The 17,880-nt window shown below is 64.2% G+C and overlaps 2 protein-coding genes across 2 annotated transcripts; one reads left to right on the forward strand and one right to left on the reverse strand.

Annotated features, from left to right (window-relative positions):
- The first annotated feature begins 131 nt into the window (after positions 1–131).
- On the forward strand, positions 132–8,571 carry MAMDC4 (MAM domain containing 4). The gene is made up of 26 exons (XM_070472881.1): positions 132–263; positions 1,465–1,588; positions 1,661–1,834; positions 1,914–2,039; positions 2,198–2,328; positions 2,404–2,488; positions 2,605–2,730; positions 2,885–3,022; positions 3,127–3,215; positions 3,300–3,473; positions 3,716–3,800; positions 3,884–4,063; positions 4,156–4,281; positions 4,389–4,520; positions 5,087–5,455; positions 5,586–5,719; positions 5,789–5,996; positions 6,084–6,221; positions 6,345–6,463; positions 6,544–6,634; positions 6,775–6,921; positions 7,084–7,218; positions 7,303–7,430; positions 7,515–7,623; positions 8,045–8,220; positions 8,336–8,571. Exons 1-26 carry the CDS (start codon positions 132–134, stop codon positions 8,375–8,377), a joined length of 3,618 nt encoding a protein of 1,205 aa, XP_070328982.1. The 3' UTR covers positions 8,378–8,571.
- An 860-nt stretch (positions 8,572–9,431) lies between these two features.
- EDF1 (endothelial differentiation related factor 1) lies at positions 9,432–12,790 on the reverse strand. Its single transcript, XM_020888384.2, has 5 exons — positions 12,616–12,790; positions 11,195–11,246; positions 10,708–10,868; positions 10,347–10,440; positions 9,432–9,855 (listed from the first exon to the last, which is right to left on the reverse strand). Exons 1-5 carry the CDS (start codon positions 12,691–12,693, stop codon positions 9,794–9,796), a joined length of 447 nt encoding a protein of 148 aa, XP_020744043.1. The 5' UTR covers positions 12,694–12,790; the 3' UTR covers positions 9,432–9,793.
- Between the last annotated feature and the right edge of the window lie 5,090 nt (positions 12,791–17,880).

Below are 17,880 nucleotides of genomic sequence, written 5' to 3' on the forward strand. Positions count from 1 at the left end.
GAGCCCCTCTCCCGGGACGCTCCTCCTGGTGCTGTGGGGAGCAGAGGCCTCCATCACGCTGTGCCCACCTCTGGGCTCTAGGGCCCTCACAGGAGCCTCTCCAGACATGCGCCATCGTTACACTTTCAAAGATGAGGAAACTGAGGCTCAGGTTAGGCAAGCTCCCAAGTCCAGACAGTGATAAACTGGGCAGCACCTGGCTCCAGATCCTCCGCTGGGGTCAGTGCCACAAGGCCCAGAGCCCCGCGGCTCCTCTGGACACCGTACCTGGCTGCGCCCAGGCTACACTACATTGCTTGGACGCTCGACGAGAAAACAGTCATCATTTTTAAGCGAGCAAGCAAAGAGGGACCCACAGGCTGAGTTACGGGGAGGGACGACGTCCCTGGTTGCTAGGGTTGCCCCCTCCCCGTGCAGGGAACTCAAGCCAGGTGCAGGCTTTGTACCAGCTGGGCTCCTGCCCGGCTGAGTTGAACTCTGCGGGACCAGAGACCCCAGGAGAAGCAGCTGAGGCCTGTGCCACTCAGTCCTGTCTCCGGCGGGGCCTCCACCAGGCAGGGCTGGGCAGCGGTGGGCACCACGGCAGAGGCCTGACCTTCAGCCAAAAGGGGCCAGGCGGGTGGGAGTCCCCCCAGGCCGGGGCCTCTCTTCCTGGATGCATTTACAGCCAGATGTTTGTCCTTGTCAGCACGGGGTGGGGCCAGGTGAGGGGCTGCAGATACAGAAAGGGCTTAACCGGTCCGCGGTCAGAGCAGAGTCGGTCTGCGGGGCCTCAGACTGATATCTAGGCAGAGTCCCCACCAGGCTGGCTGGGGTACACAGCGCCCCAGGCCTCCCTGCCTCGGGCCTGACCATGCCTCTGCACAGCCACCTCCTGCCCGCTGTGGTCATGCTCCTCGGTGAGTCGCCGACCCGGCTCCTAAAGCAGGAATGTCCGGGGGCCTGGCTGCTGGGTCTGCAGGGAAGGAGGGACACGGGCCCGGGATGGCCTGCAGTGGGGACGCCAGGCAAGCCCTCGGGGTCCTGGGGATAGCCCCACTGGGGTAGGGGCCAGCGTCCAGCCTGCCCTGGCCTAGTCTCCACCCAGGCTCCAAGACGAGAGGTCCCTGAAGGCAGACCCTAGCCGGCACTCTCCACCTGGGTGGAGCCTGAGAGGGCCTGGCCCACCCTGCCGCAGCCCCTCCGGAGTAGTGCTGGACTTCGGTTTTCCTCTCTGGGGAGGGACCCATGTCGGGGATCCTCAGTCCCTCGCACACCCAGGCACTCCGTCCTGACAGCCAGCCTCTCCAGGGCCAGACCTGCCCTCCTGGGCCTGACAGGGGTCCCCAGGGGGCAGTTCTCCATGGGTTTCTGGCCTCCTCCCTGCATGACCTCCTGGCCCGGCCCCCAGATATCCCAGGACGCCCAACTCTGAGGGGTCTCTGGGCTGGGGAACAGCAGACCTCCCCACCCCGGGCCACCTAGCTGTCTCTGCTGGTAACAGGGTCCCCTGGCTGGGCCTGGGTGCCCAACCACTGCAGGCCCCCCCGCGAGGCCGTGTGCAACTTCATGTGTGACTGCAGGGGCTGCCCCGACGAGGCGCAGTGCGGTGAGCCGGGGCCAGGGGGCAGCGGTGGGGCCAGCCCTCGCGGCCGCCCCACCTGACCCCCTGCCCTTGCAGGTTACCACGGGGTCTCGCCCAGCCCGGGCGCCCCCTTCACCTGCGACTTCGAGCAGGACTCCTGTGGCTGGCGGGACATCAGCACCGCGGGCTACCGCTGGCTCCGGGACCGCGCGGGCGCGTCGCCAGAGGGGCCGGGGCCGCGCACAGACCACACTCTGGGCACCGACCTCGGTGAGGCTTGGGCGGGGCTCCACGCGGCCTGCAGCCCTCCGTGCCTCCCGCCCCGTCTCCTGACCTCTCGGCTGCCCAGGCTGGTACGCGGCGGTTGGCACACATCGCGGGAAGGAGACGGCCACCGCGGCCCTGCGCTCCCCGGTCCTGCACGAGGCTGCCCCGACCTGCGAGCTGAGGCTCTGGTACCACGCAGCCTCAGGAGGTGCGTGCCTGTACCCCATGACTCAAGTCAGGTGACCCAAGAGGAGGGGTGCAGAGACAGGAGGGCGCCCCCAGGGTGGGCAGGGGTCCTGGGGCGTGCACAGCCACAGGCCTGGGGGAGGCCTGGGGCCTGAGCTGCCACCGGACCCCTCACTGCAGATGTGGCCGAGCTGCGGCTGGAGCTGACCCACGGTGTGGAGACTCTGACCCTGTGGCGGAGCGCAGGGCCATGGGGCCCAGACTGGCAGCAGCTGGTGGTGCCCACCGGCCGCATCCGGGGCGCTTTCAGGGTGAGATGGGCGCTCTGGATGTCGGGGACAGCGGGCAGGGCCCGAGCCCTGACTTAAGGACCTCGCTCTCTCCAGGTGACCTTCTCTGCCACGCGAAATGCCACCCACAGGGGCACCGTGGCCTTGGACGACGTGGCCTTCTGGCGCTGCGGGCTGCCCAGTAAGGTCCCCTGGCCGTGGGCCCACTCCTGGAGGGGCGAGGGGGTCAGCAGGAGGCCCTGGTCAGCGGCCCCGCCCGGGGACTTGGGGCAGGTGATGTGTTAACCCTGCCCCCAGCCCCCCAGGCGCACTGCCCCCTGGGGCACCACCATTGCCAGAACGAGGCCTGCGTGGACCCCCCCCAGCTGTGCGATGGGGAGGACAACTGCGGGGACCGCTCAGATGAGGACGCGGCCCCCTGCCGTGAGTGGGACGGGGGTGCTGGCCCTTGACACCATCCCTCGGGGGCTGAGACAGCTGACGTGCGCCAGAGCCGGGGCCGTGAGCACAGGCCTGGGCGGCAGGGGGGGCCAGGCAGGAGGCCCTGCTCGGCAGCCGGAGCCCCCTCGCCCCCCAGGACACTACGTAGCCACGGATTTTGAGATGGGCCTTGGCCTGTGGAACCACTCAGAGGGCTGGACCCGGAACCGCAGTGCCGGTGGCCCTGGGCACCCCGCCTGGCCACGTGGTGACCACACCTGGAACAGTGCGCAGGGTGAGGCCCCGGGGATCCCCGCCCCGCCCCGGGACCCCCGCCCTGCCCCAGGGCCCCCGCCCCGCCCCACCAGCTGCCCTGGCCTGTGCCTGCTGTCTCCCCAGGTTCCTTCCTCGCGTCCGTGGCCGAGCCCAGCGCCCCAGCGGTCGTCTCCAGCCCCGAGTTCCAGGCCTCAGCCCCCCACAACTGTTCGGTGAGTGGGTGGGAGCCGCAGGGCGCCGTCCTGCCTGCCCAGGCCCTGCGGCGTCTCTGCTGACTGTGCTTGCTCCCCTCCCAGCTCATCTTCTATCACTACCTGCATGGGTCTGAGGCTGGCTGCCTCCAGGTGTTCCTACAGACGGGGAGCCCTGCGGCCCCCCAGCCCCCCATCCTGCTGCGCAGGCGCCAAGGGGAGCTGGGGGCCGCCTGGGTCCGAGACCGAGTTGACATCCAGAGCAAGCAACGCTTTCGGGTGAGGCTGGCGAGGGCAGCATCGTTGGGGGAGGCAGGGAGGTCCGGGGCCCCTCCACCGTCTCAGGAGAAGGGCAGGCCAGAGGACGGGAGGGGCTCCCTGCAGAGATGCCCCCTGAAGGGCTGGGTGTCCAGCAAAAGATAAGGACAAGGTGTGGATTCTGGGGAGAGGACTCAGGGGGTCAGACTGGCCTGGGGATCACAGAGGGGTGCTGGGGCGCCCCTGACCCCGTCCGTCCTCAGATCTTCCTGGCTGGGCAGACAGGCCCCGGGGGCGTCGTGGGCCTGGACGACCTCATCCTGTCTGACCACTGCAAGCCAGTCCCAGGTGAGCCTGCTGGGCACCCCACGCCCCACCCCAGGAGAAGCACAGCCCCTGCCAGCCAGCCTGACCCCTGCGCTGGCCCACAGAGCCGGCCGGCCCCCCTCCTGGGCTCTGGGCCCCCGGCCCCTGGCCCCAGCCGTCCAGCCTGCGGCCTCAGAGCTTCTGCGAGCCTGGACACTTCTTCTGTGGGGAGTTGTGTGTCCCCCCGGAGCAGCTGTGTGACTTCCAGGAGCAGTGCCCGGGGGGCGAGGATGAGCAGGAGTGCGGTGAGCGGGCGGGGGCCTCACCTCCCTTCGACCCTGCCCTCTGGGAGCGGCCGGCAAGGCCCCAGGCCCATCCATGCCCCCTGCCCTTGCAGGCACCACGGACTTCGAGTCGCCCTCAGGCGGGGGCTGGGAGGACGCCAGCGTGGGGCGGCTGCAGTGGGCGCGCCTCCCGGCCCCGGACTGGGGCGGGCCCGGCCTGGATGCCCGCGGGGCTGCTGGTGAGGCTCCGCCCAGGGCAGCCTGCCTTCCAGCTGCCCCTTCTCCCTAGGGAGGGCGCTGAGTCAGGGTCCGGGGAGGAACCGGCTCTGACGCCTGCTGTCCCCAGGCCACTTCCTGGCCGTGCAGAAGGCCTGGGGACAGCTGAGCGAGGAGGCCCGGGTGCTCACACCCATCCTGGGCCCTTCGGGCCCCCGCTGCGAGCTCCGCCTGGTTTACTATCTTCAGAGTCACCCCCGAGGTACCACCGTCCCCTCACATCCTCTGCCCCGTCCTGGGGTGTGGGGTCAGAGCACCCGGGCGAGGGATGGGGTTGGACGGGCCGCCCACGGTGACCCCTCGCCAGGCTTCCTGGAGCTGGTTGTGGTGGAGGGCAGCCGCCGCGAGCTGGTGTGGCAGGCCCCGGGCAGCACTGCTGGGGGCTGGAAGGTGGACAGGGTCCTTCTTGGGGCTCGCTGCCGGCCATTCCAGGTGAGGAGAGCGGCCTGGGGCGGAGAGGGGCCCCCGCGAAGCCGGCCCTGGCTGACGGCCTCCTCCCTTGTGCCCTGCGAAGCTGGAGTTGGTCGGGCTGGTGGACGTGGACGGCCCCGGGCAGCAGGGCGCAGGGGTGGACGACGTGACGCTCACGGGCTGCAGCCCTGCAGCAGCCGCTGAGGAAGACTCAGGTGCTTCCCCCGGGTGCCCGGCCCCCCACCCAGGCCTCCTCCAGGAGCTCCTGGGAGACCCCTCTCCCGGAACCCGTCTCCCCCACCCTCTCAGGACTCAGGAGGGGTGTTGGGGGCACTGACCCACCTCTACCCGCCCCAGAGGTCTCCTGTAACTTTGAGCGGGGGACCTGTGGCTGGCACAGTGGCCACTTCACAGATGCCCAGTGGCACCGGGTCGGGAGCCGTGGCCCGAGGTACGACCACACCACGGGCCAAGGTGAGGCGGGGTGCCCAGGGGCGGCCGCCAGACCCCGACTCCCAGGGCAGAGGCGCGCGCGGGGCCGAGCCCCTGCAGCCTGGGGCCTCCGCAGCCCAGCCCCTCGTGCCCCCGCAGGCCACTTCGTGCTCCTGGACCCCACGGACCCCCCTGCCCGGGGCCCCGCTGCCCACCTGCTCACCCAGCCCCAGGCGCCCACAGCCCCTCAGGAGTGTCTCTCCTTCTGGTTCCACCTCTACGGTCCCCAGATCGGTGAGGCCCCCAGCTGGGCAGGGCCTCAGGCTCAGGGGCCCCTGGTCCTGCCTCTTGCCCCCTGGGGTGCCTGGGAGGGGTTGAAAGGTAGGGGTCAGGGCCTCGTCCCCTCCCAACCCCCTGCCTCTAGGGACTCTGCGCCTGGCCATGAGGCGAGAAGGGGAGGCAGAAACGCACTTGTGGTTCCGGTCTGGCACCCACGGCAATCGCTGGCACGAGGCCTGGGCCACCCTCCACCACCCGCCGGACGCGGGCAAGTACCAGGTGAGGCCCCGGGTGCGGGAGCGGTGGGTGAGGTGAGGCCCCAGCCGCTGACCCCCGTCCGCCCCCCAGCTGCTGTTTGAGGGCCTCCGGGACGGGTACCGCGGCAGCATGGCGCTGGACGACGTGGCCCTGCGGCCCGGGCCCTGCTGGGCCCCCCGGCGCTGCTCCTTCGAGGACTCTGCCTGTGGCTTCTCCACGGGGGGCCGGGGCCTCTGGACTCGCCAGGCCAACGCCTCGTGGGGCCCCCACACTGACCATACCACGGAGACGGCTCAGGGTGCCTGCTGGGGTGGGGTGGGGAGCAGATGGGTGGGGGCGGGGAGGGCGGGGCGGCGGCTGGCAGGCTGACTCCGCCGCCCCCCAGGTCACTACATGGTGGTGGACATGAGCCCGCAGGCCTTGCCCCGTGGCCGCGCGGCCTTGCTGACCTCGGAGGAGCACCGCCCCCTGCTGCAGCCCGCCTGCCTGACCTTCTGGTACCACCTGAGCCTCCGCAACCCGGGTGAGGGGCTGCCGGGAGCCAGGGCCGTGGGGTCCCCTCAGGAGGCCCCTTGGGAGCCCCCCCACCGCAGGGCCCAAGCGGGCAGCCCCCACCGCGCTGACGGGGCTGGCTACTCGGCGGCAGGCACCCTGAAGGTCCATGTGGAGGAGGCCGGCAGGCAGCAGGCACTCAGCGTTAGCTCTCGTGGAGGAGCCGCCTGGCGCCTGGGCAGTGTGGACGTGCAGGCCGGGCGGGCCTGGAGGGTGAGTGGAGTGGGGCGCCCTCCTCACCCCAAGGGCTGTCGAGGGCGCAGCAGGCGCGACCCCCACCCGGTGCCCCCCAGGTGGTGTTTGAGGCGGTGGCCGCCGGCGTGGAGCACTCCTACGTGGCGCTGGACGACCTGCTCCTCCAGGATGGGCCCTGCCCCCTGCCAGGTGGGAGCCCGTGGCCTGGCTCCTGGTGGTCCTGGCTCCGTGCCGCCCCCATGACGCCTGGCCTGAGCTCCATGCCCCGCGGCAGTGGTGCCCAGGGGTGGAGGGCGCGGGGCAGCACCCTCACGACTGGCCCCTTGCAGCTTCCTGTGACTTTGAGGCTGGTCTGTGTGGCTGGAGCCATGTGCCCCGGCCCGGCCTGGGCGGGTACAGCTGGGACTGGGGCAGCGGCGCCTTGCCCTCCCGCTACGCGCAGCCCCCTGTGGACCACACACTCGGCACAGAGGCAGGTGGGTCTGAGGCGGGAAGGGGCCCCAGAGCCTCGCACGCCACACCCCAGCCCAGCCCAGCCCAGCCCACCCCACCCCACCCGGAGCCCGGCGGGGTCGGAGGCCGCAGGTCGGGGCGCCGGCTCCATCGGGTCTGCCGGGCGCCCGCCCTCTCGTTCCCAGGCCACTTTGCCCTCTTTGAGACCAGCGTGCTGGGCCCTGGGGGCCAAGCGGCCGGGCTCGTCAGCCAGCCTCTGCCGCCCACCACGGCCGCCTGCCTGCGCTTCTGGTACCGCATGGACTTCCCCGAGCACTTCCGTGAGCGGCCCGGAGCTCCGGGGCAGGGCGGGGCGGGGGCGCGGGCCGCCCCACTCACCTGACTGTCCTGACACCTGCTCCCAGACCAGGGCGAGCTGAGGGTCCTCCTGAGCAGCACGCAGGGGCAGCTGGCCGTGTGGGGCACGGGCGGGCGCCGACGGCACCAGTGGCTGGAGGGCCAGGTGGACGTGGCCAGCACCGTGGAATTCCAGGTGGGGCAGGCGGGCCAACCCGGGAGCCCTCGGGCGGCTGCGACCCCCGCCCCGGCCCACACAGCCTCCTCCCACTCCTGTCAGGTCGTGTTTGAAGCCACACTGGGCGGCCAGCCGGCCGTGGGGCCCATCGCCCTGGACGACGTTGAGTACCGGGCTGGGCAGCGGTGCCGGCTGCCTACACCCAGCCAGGGTAGGCCCTGCCCAGCGGGCGGCTCTACTCCAGGGCGGGGCCTCTGCCAGCCCCGGGGGTGGGGGGTCACACCCTGGCCCTGAGGGACCAGGAGAGCCACATGCCTCCAGGAGCAGGGTGCCCCCTGGCCTCTGCCTAATGAGCTCCCGCCCCCAGTCGGGCAGAGGCCGCGGCCAGCCTCCTGCTGGAGCGCCCCCTGGTGGCTGTGACTTCGCGATAAAGGGGGCGTCCAGCCTGGGGCCGTGACCCCCGGGTTTGCAGCCCCGTGCCTGCCAGGGCCCAGCCTCGGCCCATGACCGGTGACTGCAGAGGGAGCCTGGAAAGCCCAGGCAGTGGGGACAGCCATGCCGGCACACTCCTTGACCCCGGGTGGGGCTGAGACAGGACTGGGATCCCGGGTCACGCGCCCTGCGGCCCACAGGGGACGGGGCGGTGGCCGCACTGGTGCCGGCCGTGGTCGGCGGCGCCCTCCTCCTCCTCGTGCTGCTGCTGCTCGGGGTCGCGGGCCGGCGCTGGCTGCGGAAGAAGGGGGGCTGCCCCTCCTGGGGCGAGATGGACGCCATGGCCCCCGGCTTCGACAACATTCTCTTCAGTGCGGTAGGAGCCCCAGGTGGAGGTGGTGGGCCGGAGCCACAGGTCCCTGCGTGCTGAGCACTCGGCCTGACAGTGCACAGGGCCCCAGCGGCCACTGAGCTCCTCCCCTTCCCCCCAGGACCGCGTCACCCTGCCAGCATCAGTCACCAACGGCCAGTAGACGACCCAGAGAAGACCCCAGCTCCTCACATGAGCTCACCTGCCACTGGGACCCCGGCCCAGGGACCAACACCCGCCCCCGCAATACACTGAGCTCCTGCGTCCATCACCCTCACAGGGGCTGTACCCACAGGCCCAAGTGTGGCCCTTACCCCAGCAATAAATGCCCCAGGAAGGGCAGTTCCCCAGACCTGATCCAACCTGCCCGAGAGGACATGCTTGGGGGCCCCTCCCAGGGGCCTCAGTGGCTCAGGAGACGGCCAGCGGTTCAAGGCAGCAGGAGGCAGATGCAGTGGGGCCCCAAGAAGCCACTGCCCCAGCCCAGGCAAGAGGGCCCCTCAGGGCACCCCCAGGCCCCACCTCACTGGGCGATTCTGTATCTGATAAAAGACAGAAACCCCCACAGGTTCAGGTGACAGACTCAGGAGCAAACACTTGTCAGGGTCCAAAGTGGCCTGGAGCTGGACTGGTGGGGGAATGCTCTAATCTGTCCAGAGTCCCAAATAAAGGTCCCCGTGTTCGCCCTCCCAGGGTCAAGGTCCCCGTGTCCGCCCTCCCACAGTCAAAGTCCCCAAGTCCACCCTTCCCCGGTCAAAATTCCTACCCACAAGCCACCCTCACGTAATAAAATGGAGCAGAGCCCTTCTAACCCAGGGACAGTCCCAGGTTCTGACCTTACACACAGGAGATTCAGACACCTCCCACCCAAGTTGGGGGAGGCGCCCAGGCTTGGCCGTCCTGGAGAGCGTGACGGCCACACCTGAGCCGCCAGGTGCCCCCTCCAGGCCAGGCGGCGCCACCTTAGCCCACCAGGACCCACGGGCAAGGGTGTGATTGGGGACTCGGCACCAGGGTCTGATGCCCAGAGGCTGACCGATGCCCCCTAACCGTCCCAGCAGAGGCGACGAGAAACAGCTTGCAGAGGGACCGTCCCAGCCCCTCAGGCTCCCCTGTGGCGCCTCACAAAGACAGCCCTTGGCCGCACTGGGGGCCAGAGGGAGGGGGCGCCGCAGGCACAACAGCAGAGAGTGGGGGGCAAGGATCCACCACCAACAGGAAGGGAACAAACTTTATTAGCTTCTCTACGAGCCAGGCTGGACACACAGCTCCTCTCCCAGATGGTGACCACCCAACCCCCCTCCAGCTCCTGGGAGCCACGCCCACAGCGGGACGGACCCCCGGGGGCGAGGACGGCAGCGTTCCACACCCACTGAGGGCGGGGACAGGGAGGAAAAATCAGAAGCAGACACTTTGCAAGGTTTTGTTAGTTAGACAGCAGGTACGAGGAGAGGGGCTCCCAGGCGGGGCTCCCGCTGTGTTCCGCTCGGCTGCGTGGAGAGAGCCGTGCTGGCGCCAGTGGTCGAGGGGACCAGCCGGTCGAGATCAGCCGGAACGCACTGATTTCGAGGCTTTATGTTCATTTCGCCCTTGGCCCCTTCTCGATCGGCTTCCCAATGTCCTTCCCCCGGAGCTTGAGGCCTGAAAGAGCCATGGGCCCCCACTGACCACTGCAGCTCCCACTCTGGACTTCAAGGCACGAGGCAGCTCCTCAGCCTCCGAACCCACCACCTCACAGAGGGCCGCGCCCCCACTGACCCTGGGGCACTGGCTCCCTTCCCCCTTCCTCTGGAGGGGGCGGAGAGCGCCACCCCGTCCCTGGGCTCTCATCCACCCCAGGAATAGTTCTCATGTCTGATTCTAAAGAGCATGTGCCTGCCCCTCCTCGAGGGGAGAGGACGGCCCCTCCCAGGGCCACGTTGCTGCCAATGCCAGGTGGGCGGCACGGGGCGGGGTGGAGAGATGTAAGGGGGGGGTGCCCAGACACAGCGTGCTCCTGGGAATGTTCTTCAGGCTCTGGAGAATTCTGGGGCCCCAGGGGCCTTCCTGCACCCTCCTCACCAACTGCACCCAGGAGGGGCGGCCACCCTGTGTCTGGTCAAGCAGTGAAGGTCAGCAGTGAAAACACTTACCAATGGCTCTCTCGATCTTGCCCAGAACCTGGTTGTTGGGAATGGCCCGGCCACTCTCGTAGTCCGCAATGACTTGCGGCTTCTCATTGATTTTCTAGAGAGAACGTGTGTTTGCCCGTCAGCTCCAGGCGGTGGTGGGAGACAGACACAGCCAGGGGAGGGCCTCAGGCTCTGTGCGGCATGTGCGGGCCCAGGGCCGGAGTAGACGCAGCTCAGCAAGTCACAGCTGAGTCGTATGGCCCCTCAGAGGTCTCAGGCTCCCAGGGCAAGAGCGAACTGAAGCCCCAAGTCACTGGGCGAGCAGGGCCCGTGCCCCCCGCCTGCCCGACCGTGGCCTGGAGGAGGGGTCCGCCGTGCTCACCGTGGCCAGGTCCTTCTGTGTCAGCCCCTTGCTCTGCCGGCCCTGCTGGATCACTTTGCCAACCTCCAGGGTCACCCGGTCGTGATGCAGCTCCTCAGTCTCCCGGTCCAGCTTAGCTGTGTTCTTGGTGATCGAATGCTGCTTGTTCTGGCCGGCGGCCCCTGGGCCGTGCAAGGCAAGAGCAAAGCAGAGGATTTGCAGCAATCCCACAGGTGAGCTGGTCCGGAATGGAACCAGGCCCCACGGGCGCCTTGAGCCTGGAAGACAGGCTCAGCCAGGCCCCCAAAGTGGGGACACCTGCACAGGCCTAAGCGCATAAGCCCAGGGTCTCCTCCCGGCGACAGGAAGTGGGCGGAAGGACCCCTCCTGACTCATGCCAACCACTGCTGCTCTGACGAGCCCCTCACACCCCCAGCCCCGCAGCCACCCTAACACCCAGGGAACCCGGAAACTCCCTGGTCCTGCAAGTGGACATGTGAGTACCTACATTTCTTAGAAGTCTCCACATCTTCTCCTCGTCTCTGAGCTGCTAAGATGGCCTAGAAAATTAGAAAGTGTTTTTTGGTCAAAATTAGCTTTCCAGTACCTAGCCAACCCCAGTTTAGGCTACTGTCAGCCTGTCAGCCAACTGATAATGCCTTGTGCTTTTCGAGCCCTGGCAGTCAGGCTCTGAACTCATGCCCTGAAGCGCCCTGCTACAGGGCGCTGCTAGTGCCTGATGTTTTTTCAAGGACCGAGAAGCAAATGCTGGGTTTAAGCCAAAGTTTGTCATACAAGCTTTGTATGCCCTCTATGTCCAACTGTCTAGGCAATAAACTTCGGCTCAAGAAAACAGAAAGAGCTCATGACCTTGCTGTTGAAAAAGACAGGCAAGTGAGTCCTTTTAGAAACCCACACTTGAAATAGATTTCTCTAGGAGACTCTCCTGCCAGAAGGAACGTCAAGTGAGGACCTGGTTTGGCCTTCCTCAGGCAAACTGGCTCCTAATAAAATACAGCACATCGCACAAAGCCTGGAGCCCTTGCCCCAAACCCTGGCAAAAACAGTGACGCCCCTTGATCCACAGTCGTAGAACATAAATGTGACATATTTCTTAAAGTTTCTGACACCTTAGAGACGTGGCTGTGGGGCATTCTAAGTGTGACATGTTCACAAACGTTTTCTAGACCTGTTCACATGATTCCTAGCTTGTGGCTATTAAGGTTCCTTTGGAGAAAAAAGAGAGTGAATTTGGTTTTGACCAACTGAAAAGTCCTGGGCAGGTTGATGAATGCTATTCAGCAGGGCCAAAGCCAGCCGTGGCCCAGGCCTGGCACTGCGTGTCTAAGGCCAGCCCACGGCTGCTGAGAGTAGAAACGATCAGGGCTGGAGACTGACCTGCCCTTCCCCCCTTCCCTTACAGCGACTCACAGGGGAACCCGATGGATTCGCGGAGAACCGTCTGCCCCAAGTGCCCCTCAGGGCATGCCGGCTACTCTGGCAAGATGGGTACAGCAGGGTCACCAGCATGCTGGGTCCTAGGCCACTCAGCCCGGGGCCAGGGACTCCCCTCAGCCGGCAGTGTGCTTCAGTGGGCTCCGCGGGCGGCCTCGGACTGGCCGGGCACCGGGCAGCCGGCGGACGGGGAAGAACACGCCGGGGCGGGGATGCCCGCCAACCCTGCCCGCGTCCGATCGCTTCCCAGGGCCCGTCACTGACCGTCCTCGCTGACAGCCTCGGCCCGCTCCCCTCCTCCACCCGGGTCCCGCAGTCTCTGTCCCGCGGGCTGTGTCACTGCCCGAAACCGCCTCGACGCCCTCGGCCCGCCCCCGGGCCCCTCTCCGTGACCACCCGGTGCCCGATCCGGCGCCGGGCCCACTCCCCGCCCCCGGCCGGCCTTGGGTCCCGAGGCCCACGCCGCGCCCGCACCTGCTTGGACTTGGCCTGGGCGGCCGTGGGGCCCTTTTTGCGCAGCACCGTCACCGTGTCCCAGTCGCTCTCAGCCATGGCGGGGCGGGCAGGGAAGGCGGTCCGTCCGGCGGCTCCGCAGCAGCTGCTCGAGACCCGGCGACGCGACGTCCCCTCGTCGGTGGGCCGCTTCCGGCGCCCGCTGCGGGCCCGCCCCTCCTCCCATTGGCCGGCGACTCGAGGGGGCGGGTACTTCCCTCGGCTCGGAGCCAATCCGCGCCCGGCTCCTCTAAGCAAGCCCCCGCGGTGCGCGAAGTGGGGCGGGAGACGGCGCGGCCCGGGCGCCTGGCCGCTGGGGGGCGCTGCAGGGGCCGGGGGAGCTGGGGGTGGCTCAGGGGGCGCCCGGGAGCTCTGAGGGGCGAAGAGAGGGGCAGGGAGCCCGGGGGAGCTGGGGGTGGCTGAGGAGGGGACGGGAGCCGCTGGGGGTGCTGAGGGGGGCGTGGGGCGGTGAGGGGTTACAGGGGCCGCGGGCGCGGAGGCGAGAGGAGGCGGGGTGGGGCGAAGGGGACCCCAGCTCGGGGAGGCGGTGCGCGGTGGCCCTCGAAACCGGGTGGGGGCCGGGGCGTGAGGAGGAGCGCTGGGCGGAGGAAGGGGAAACGCTGGTGGGGTTCCGTGCCAGAAGCGGGGAGGGGGCGCGGGTGGCGGGAAGGAAGGAGACGGAGGCCAACCCCTGGCTTCTTGCGCCCGGCCGGCGGGGACGCGGCCTGGCCCCTCGCGGGCGAGGTGGGCGCGCGAACTTGATGCAGGGGGGAAAGGTGGCCTCGTCGATTTCTCTGTCGTTGATGTTAGTTTCTGCTTCATGCCTTTTTTGGTCACCTTGCACGCCAACTGAAGTTCTATTTCTCTGGACTTATTATCAAGCGATACAAAGATGGTGGGGGCCAGAGTGGATGCAGGTTAGGTGGGGCCTGGAGCAAATTTATTTTGTGGGAGGACGCCAAGGAAATATGTAAAATTATAAAAACAGAATTACACAATATGTTTCTGTGTAACATGTATGTTTTGGATAATGTATACATAATTTTACAGTATAATATAAAAGTATACATAATGTAATGAATGCTAATTTACAATAACTAATACAGTTATTTTATGGCAATCTTGGATCATGAGAAAATAAGTCAAAAATTGATAAGCATCACAAAATTCAGAAAAATAACCTTTGTATGAGTTAATGAATGCATCTTTAATGCTTTTGCTTGCATTTTTGGCTGTATTTTCATTGACTGCCACGTCATGACTTTGCAGAATTGTTTTCTGGAAAGAACAGTTCAGAGGTTTCTTTAACCTGTTGGATCAAAGTTAATGTTGACCTTGGTTTGGGTAGCACTCCTGGCTTTGCATAGACATGCTCTGTTTGTAGCATTCCTGTAGGTTTATGCTCCACAGCAGAGTAATTCTAACACTCGTGTAGACTACACTGTGGCAGACCCCAGGCAAATGGAGAGCATGGGAGGAACTTCCTTTCATAGGGAAAAGGGGGAGTCGGGGGAGCTGGGGGTCCAGTGGAGGCTTCCCGTTGGCTGGACTGCTGAAATCTCTGCCGGGCTGAGCTGTACATGGGGTGGGGGACCGAGGGAAGTTCCCTTCCTCCTGCCTGAAGTAGGGGAAGTAGGGGCACCTTCCCAGCAGGAGATGTAGACAGAGGTCTCTTCCTGTTTAGGGTAATTGACACATCTGATAGGCGTGAGCGCTTCCCCCTAGCCTGAATCCATCTTCGGGTGCGGTTTCTGTAATTAGTTCCACATTTCCCCCTTTCATGAAGATCCTTTGTCAAAATATCAGTGATCAAGAGTTGGGATCTCGGGACTTCCCTGGTCATCCAGTGCCTAAGATTCCAAGTCGCCCAGGTTGGATGAGGTCTGGTGAGGAAAGTAGATCCCATATGCTGCAACTAAGACCCAGCACAGCCGAAGAAATCAATTTTAAAAAAGATGAGAGGACCTCCCTGGTGGTCCAGTGGCTAAGACTCCGTGCTTCTGATGCAGGGAGCTCAGGGTCAATCCCTGGTCAGGGAACTGGCTCCCACGTGCCACAGCTAAGAATTCTCACGCTGCAACTAACACCTGGTGTAGTCAAATGAATAAATATTAAAAAACAAAAAGAAGATCTCTGTATAGTGGTGTTTCTCCCTCAGTGCCAAGGACCTCCCCTGGTTGTCACGTCCCTCCAGTATTGGTGGTGGTTTAGTCGCTCAGTTGTGTCTGACTTTCACGACCCCATGGACTGTAGCCTGCCAGGCTCCTCTGTCCATGGGATTTTCCAGGCAAGAATACTGGAGTGGGTTGCCATTTCCTTCTCCAGGGGAATTTCCCAACCCAGGGATTGAACCCGGCTCTCCTGTATTTCAGGCAGCCTCCTGCATTACAGGTGGGTTCTTTACCAACTGAGTCACCAAGGAAGCCCCACATCACTTCCCATTTTGGAGGGAAAGTAAACAAATGAGATAGACGGCGTTTGAGTGAGGAGAATAGTAGGGAGAACTCTCAGCGTTCTTTTTACAAGTCCATGGTTAGTCAAGGTTATGAGCACTAGGAATTACCTCAAAGTGCTGAGCTAGCATCATCTTATTGAAAGTGAAAGTCACCCAGTTGTGTCCGACTCTTTGTGACCCCGTGGACTGTCCATGGAATTCTCCAGGCCAGAATACTGGAGTGGGTAGCCTTTCCCTTCTCCAGGAGATCTTCCCAACCCAGGAATTGAACCAGGGTCTCCTGCATTGCAGGCGGATTCTTTACCAACTGAGCTATCAGGGAAGCCATTGTCTTATTAGGAGTGTCATTCAAACAATAAATGCAGAACTTAAGTATATTGAGCAGAATTAAAAACCACATAGTAGGGACATCCCTGGTGGTGCAGTGGATAAGAATCTGCCCGCCAGTGCGCGGGACACGGATCCAACCCCTGGTCCGGGAAGAGTCCACGTGCCACAGAGCAGCTCAAGCCCGTGTGCCGGAGTGCTGCCACCCCGGACGCCCTCGGGCCTGTGCTCGGCGACGGGGCGAGCCGTTGCAGTGGGGGGCCTGGGCACCGCAGTCAGAGCAGCCCCCGCTCACCGCAGCCAGAGCAGCCCCGCACTCGGTACAAAGACCTAGCGCAACCAACATGCAAATAATTTTTAAAAAGTATACAATAAACCCAATTTGCTAGACAGTTCCAAATCAGGAGCCCAGAACTGCAGGTATCCAGCCAAATAAACGATAAAGACAGCTGGTTATCAGGTGATAGTGCTGTAGCCAAAGTGCTTGCTCTTTAGCTTTCTGTCACTGGGTCTCTACTTCCCCAGAGGCTTTTACCCATTGAAGGAAGAGGAGTTTGCTATTGCAGACGCCCGCTTGCTCAGCAAGCAGTGATCACAGGTTCGCTGGCGCTCACTCCCATGCATGGGAGGAAGGGTCTTCCTACAGAGGCAAAGCCAGAAACTCTTAATGCCTCCCGCAAAATGCTCACTTAAAGCCGTTACAGAGGTTTAATGGGACAGGTCCATGTGAGGCTTCTCTTCAGTCATGCAGGGAGAGCAGGCCGGTGAACACAGCAGGGCGTCCTGTCCTGTCTTCTCCAACCACGAAGACAGGAGGCTGCCCGAGCATAACAGCCATTCCCCAACGTCCACATGTGAAGGTGCACGCAGCGGGCATATGTACATAAAGCCCCCACAGGAGTGATGGAACCTGTGAATTCCTACACTGGCTCAGAGGCACTGACATTACTCAGCCAAGGGTCCAACGGGTTGTCGCTGTCCACTTCAGTAATTGTGTTACCAGCAGAAGAGAGTGTGTGTGGAAAAGTCAAGGGGTTGCAATTCAGGGTTAGAAGGGTGACAGACCACAGGCCAATCCAGAGAAGGGGAAAGGGGGAGTTGGCAGGGGCTGTGATGACCAAAAAGGTGATTGGGGAACTAGGGTTCCGATGGAGGCCTCCCATTGGCTGGGCCCCTATTTTTATTGGCTGGGCTGTGGGGTGGTTGAGGGTGCCTACGGAAGTCTCCTCCCTCCTGCCTGATGGTAAGTAGAGGCACCTTCCTGTCCGAGCGGTGGGTGGAGGCCTCTTCCTCTCTGGTGAATTGGTGTCCATGACAGGCACGAGGGCTTCTCCTACCGGCCAGTCTCCACTCCAGCTTTGGCTGGCGGCGGCGGCGGTGGTTTAGTCGCTAAGTCATGTCTGACTCTTGTGACCCCATGGACTGTAGCCTGGCAGGCTTCTCTGTCCATGGGATTCTCCAGGCAAAAATACTGGAGAAGTGAAAGAAAATTACCATAAGTTTGTTAAGGTTCATAAAAGGCATCCTTTGGTCACCTCTGAGTGAGAATAGATGGACAGATGTGGCTGGATTGGTCTATTGAACATGACGACGAAAAAGGTTGATTTGTGACAAAAGCGTTGTCAAATTTGCAGATATTAAGACTCGAAAACAGAAACTGGTATGATGTTATTTATTACTGTGAGAAGTGGACGTGTTGGAAGATGCAGCCCCCTTTTATGAGAAGAAGCGTTGATGTGGAGAAAGTTCTGGGCCGTCACTTCCCCCTTTTCTGCACTGTGTACTGAGTGTGTTCACTTCTCACTTTTTCCAAGGCTGTGTACATGGAATTCAGCAAGACGGCGTTCCCAGCGCTGGCTCTTCTTTTCAGGCCACTGTCATCACTGAATACTCTCAGTCCTCGGGAGAGGGGAGGCTGAAAGACCCATTGGGCATCCCCAGTGAGGACTGCAAAGGCCAGCTGTGTGGGAGGGGAGGGTGGGCTGTGGTCTCTGGGGGGCACAGAGGCTGGACCCGGCGTGGAGGAGGCCACCAGTTTCCCCAGCGCACTGGCAGTCACCTCCTTCAGCTGCAGAACGTAGGCCTGCCTAGACTGGGCCAGGTGCCAGGCCTCTGCAGGTGGTCAGGGGACGGGAGGGGGCCAGCAGGAGAGGGTGCGGCTGCCGGGGATGGGCCTGGGGTCTGTGGAAGCTAGGAGGGCTGGTGGACGGTTGACAGAACCAGGTTCACAGGTCCCAGCTGGGCTGTAGACTGCTGGGTCCTGGACAGGAGGGAGCCCCATGGAGGAGGGTGGCTATGGTGGGGCAGCAAATGTCTGCTGCGGAGGGGTCCTGGGAGATCCCCGAGGGCCAGCCCCAGCCTCTCCGACACGGAGCTGCTGGGTCTGAGCGTGAGCAGAGCCATCTTAGGGTTTGCGGGTTCGAAGTGAGGCGGTGGAGCGAGTTCCCCACAGGTAGCAAGCAAGT

Source organism: Odocoileus virginianus, chromosome 2 (genome assembly GCF_023699985.2).
Source record: "Odocoileus virginianus isolate 20LAN1187 ecotype Illinois chromosome 2, Ovbor_1.2, whole genome shotgun sequence".
In the NCBI taxonomy this organism is placed as follows: domain Eukaryota; kingdom Metazoa; phylum Chordata; class Mammalia; order Artiodactyla; family Cervidae; genus Odocoileus; species Odocoileus virginianus.

Coding starts and splice junctions, on each gene's coding strand:
- MAMDC4 (XM_070472881.1), top strand. CDS start 132: ATGAGGAAACTGAGGCTCAGGTTAGGCAAGCTCCCAAGTCCAGACAGT. Junction 2,489..2,604: donor CTGGCGCTGCGGGCTGCCCA/GTAAGGTCCCCT, acceptor CCCTGCCCCCAG/CCCCCCAGGCGCACTGCCCC. Junction 6,922..7,083: donor CACACTCGGCACAGAGGCAG/GTGGGTCTGAGG, acceptor TCTCGTTCCCAG/GCCACTTTGCCCTCTTTGAG.
- EDF1 (XM_020888384.2), bottom strand. CDS start 12,693: ATGGCTGAGAGCGACTGGGACACGGTGACGGTGCTGCGCAAAAAGGGC. Junction 11,247..12,615: donor CCCAGGCCAAGTCCAAGCAG/GTGCGGGCGCGG, acceptor CTAATTTTCTAG/GCCATCTTAGCAGCTCAGAG. Junction 10,441..10,707: donor CACAGAAGGACCTGGCCACG/GTGAGCACGGCG, acceptor CGTTCTCTCTAG/AAAATCAATGAGAAGCCGCA.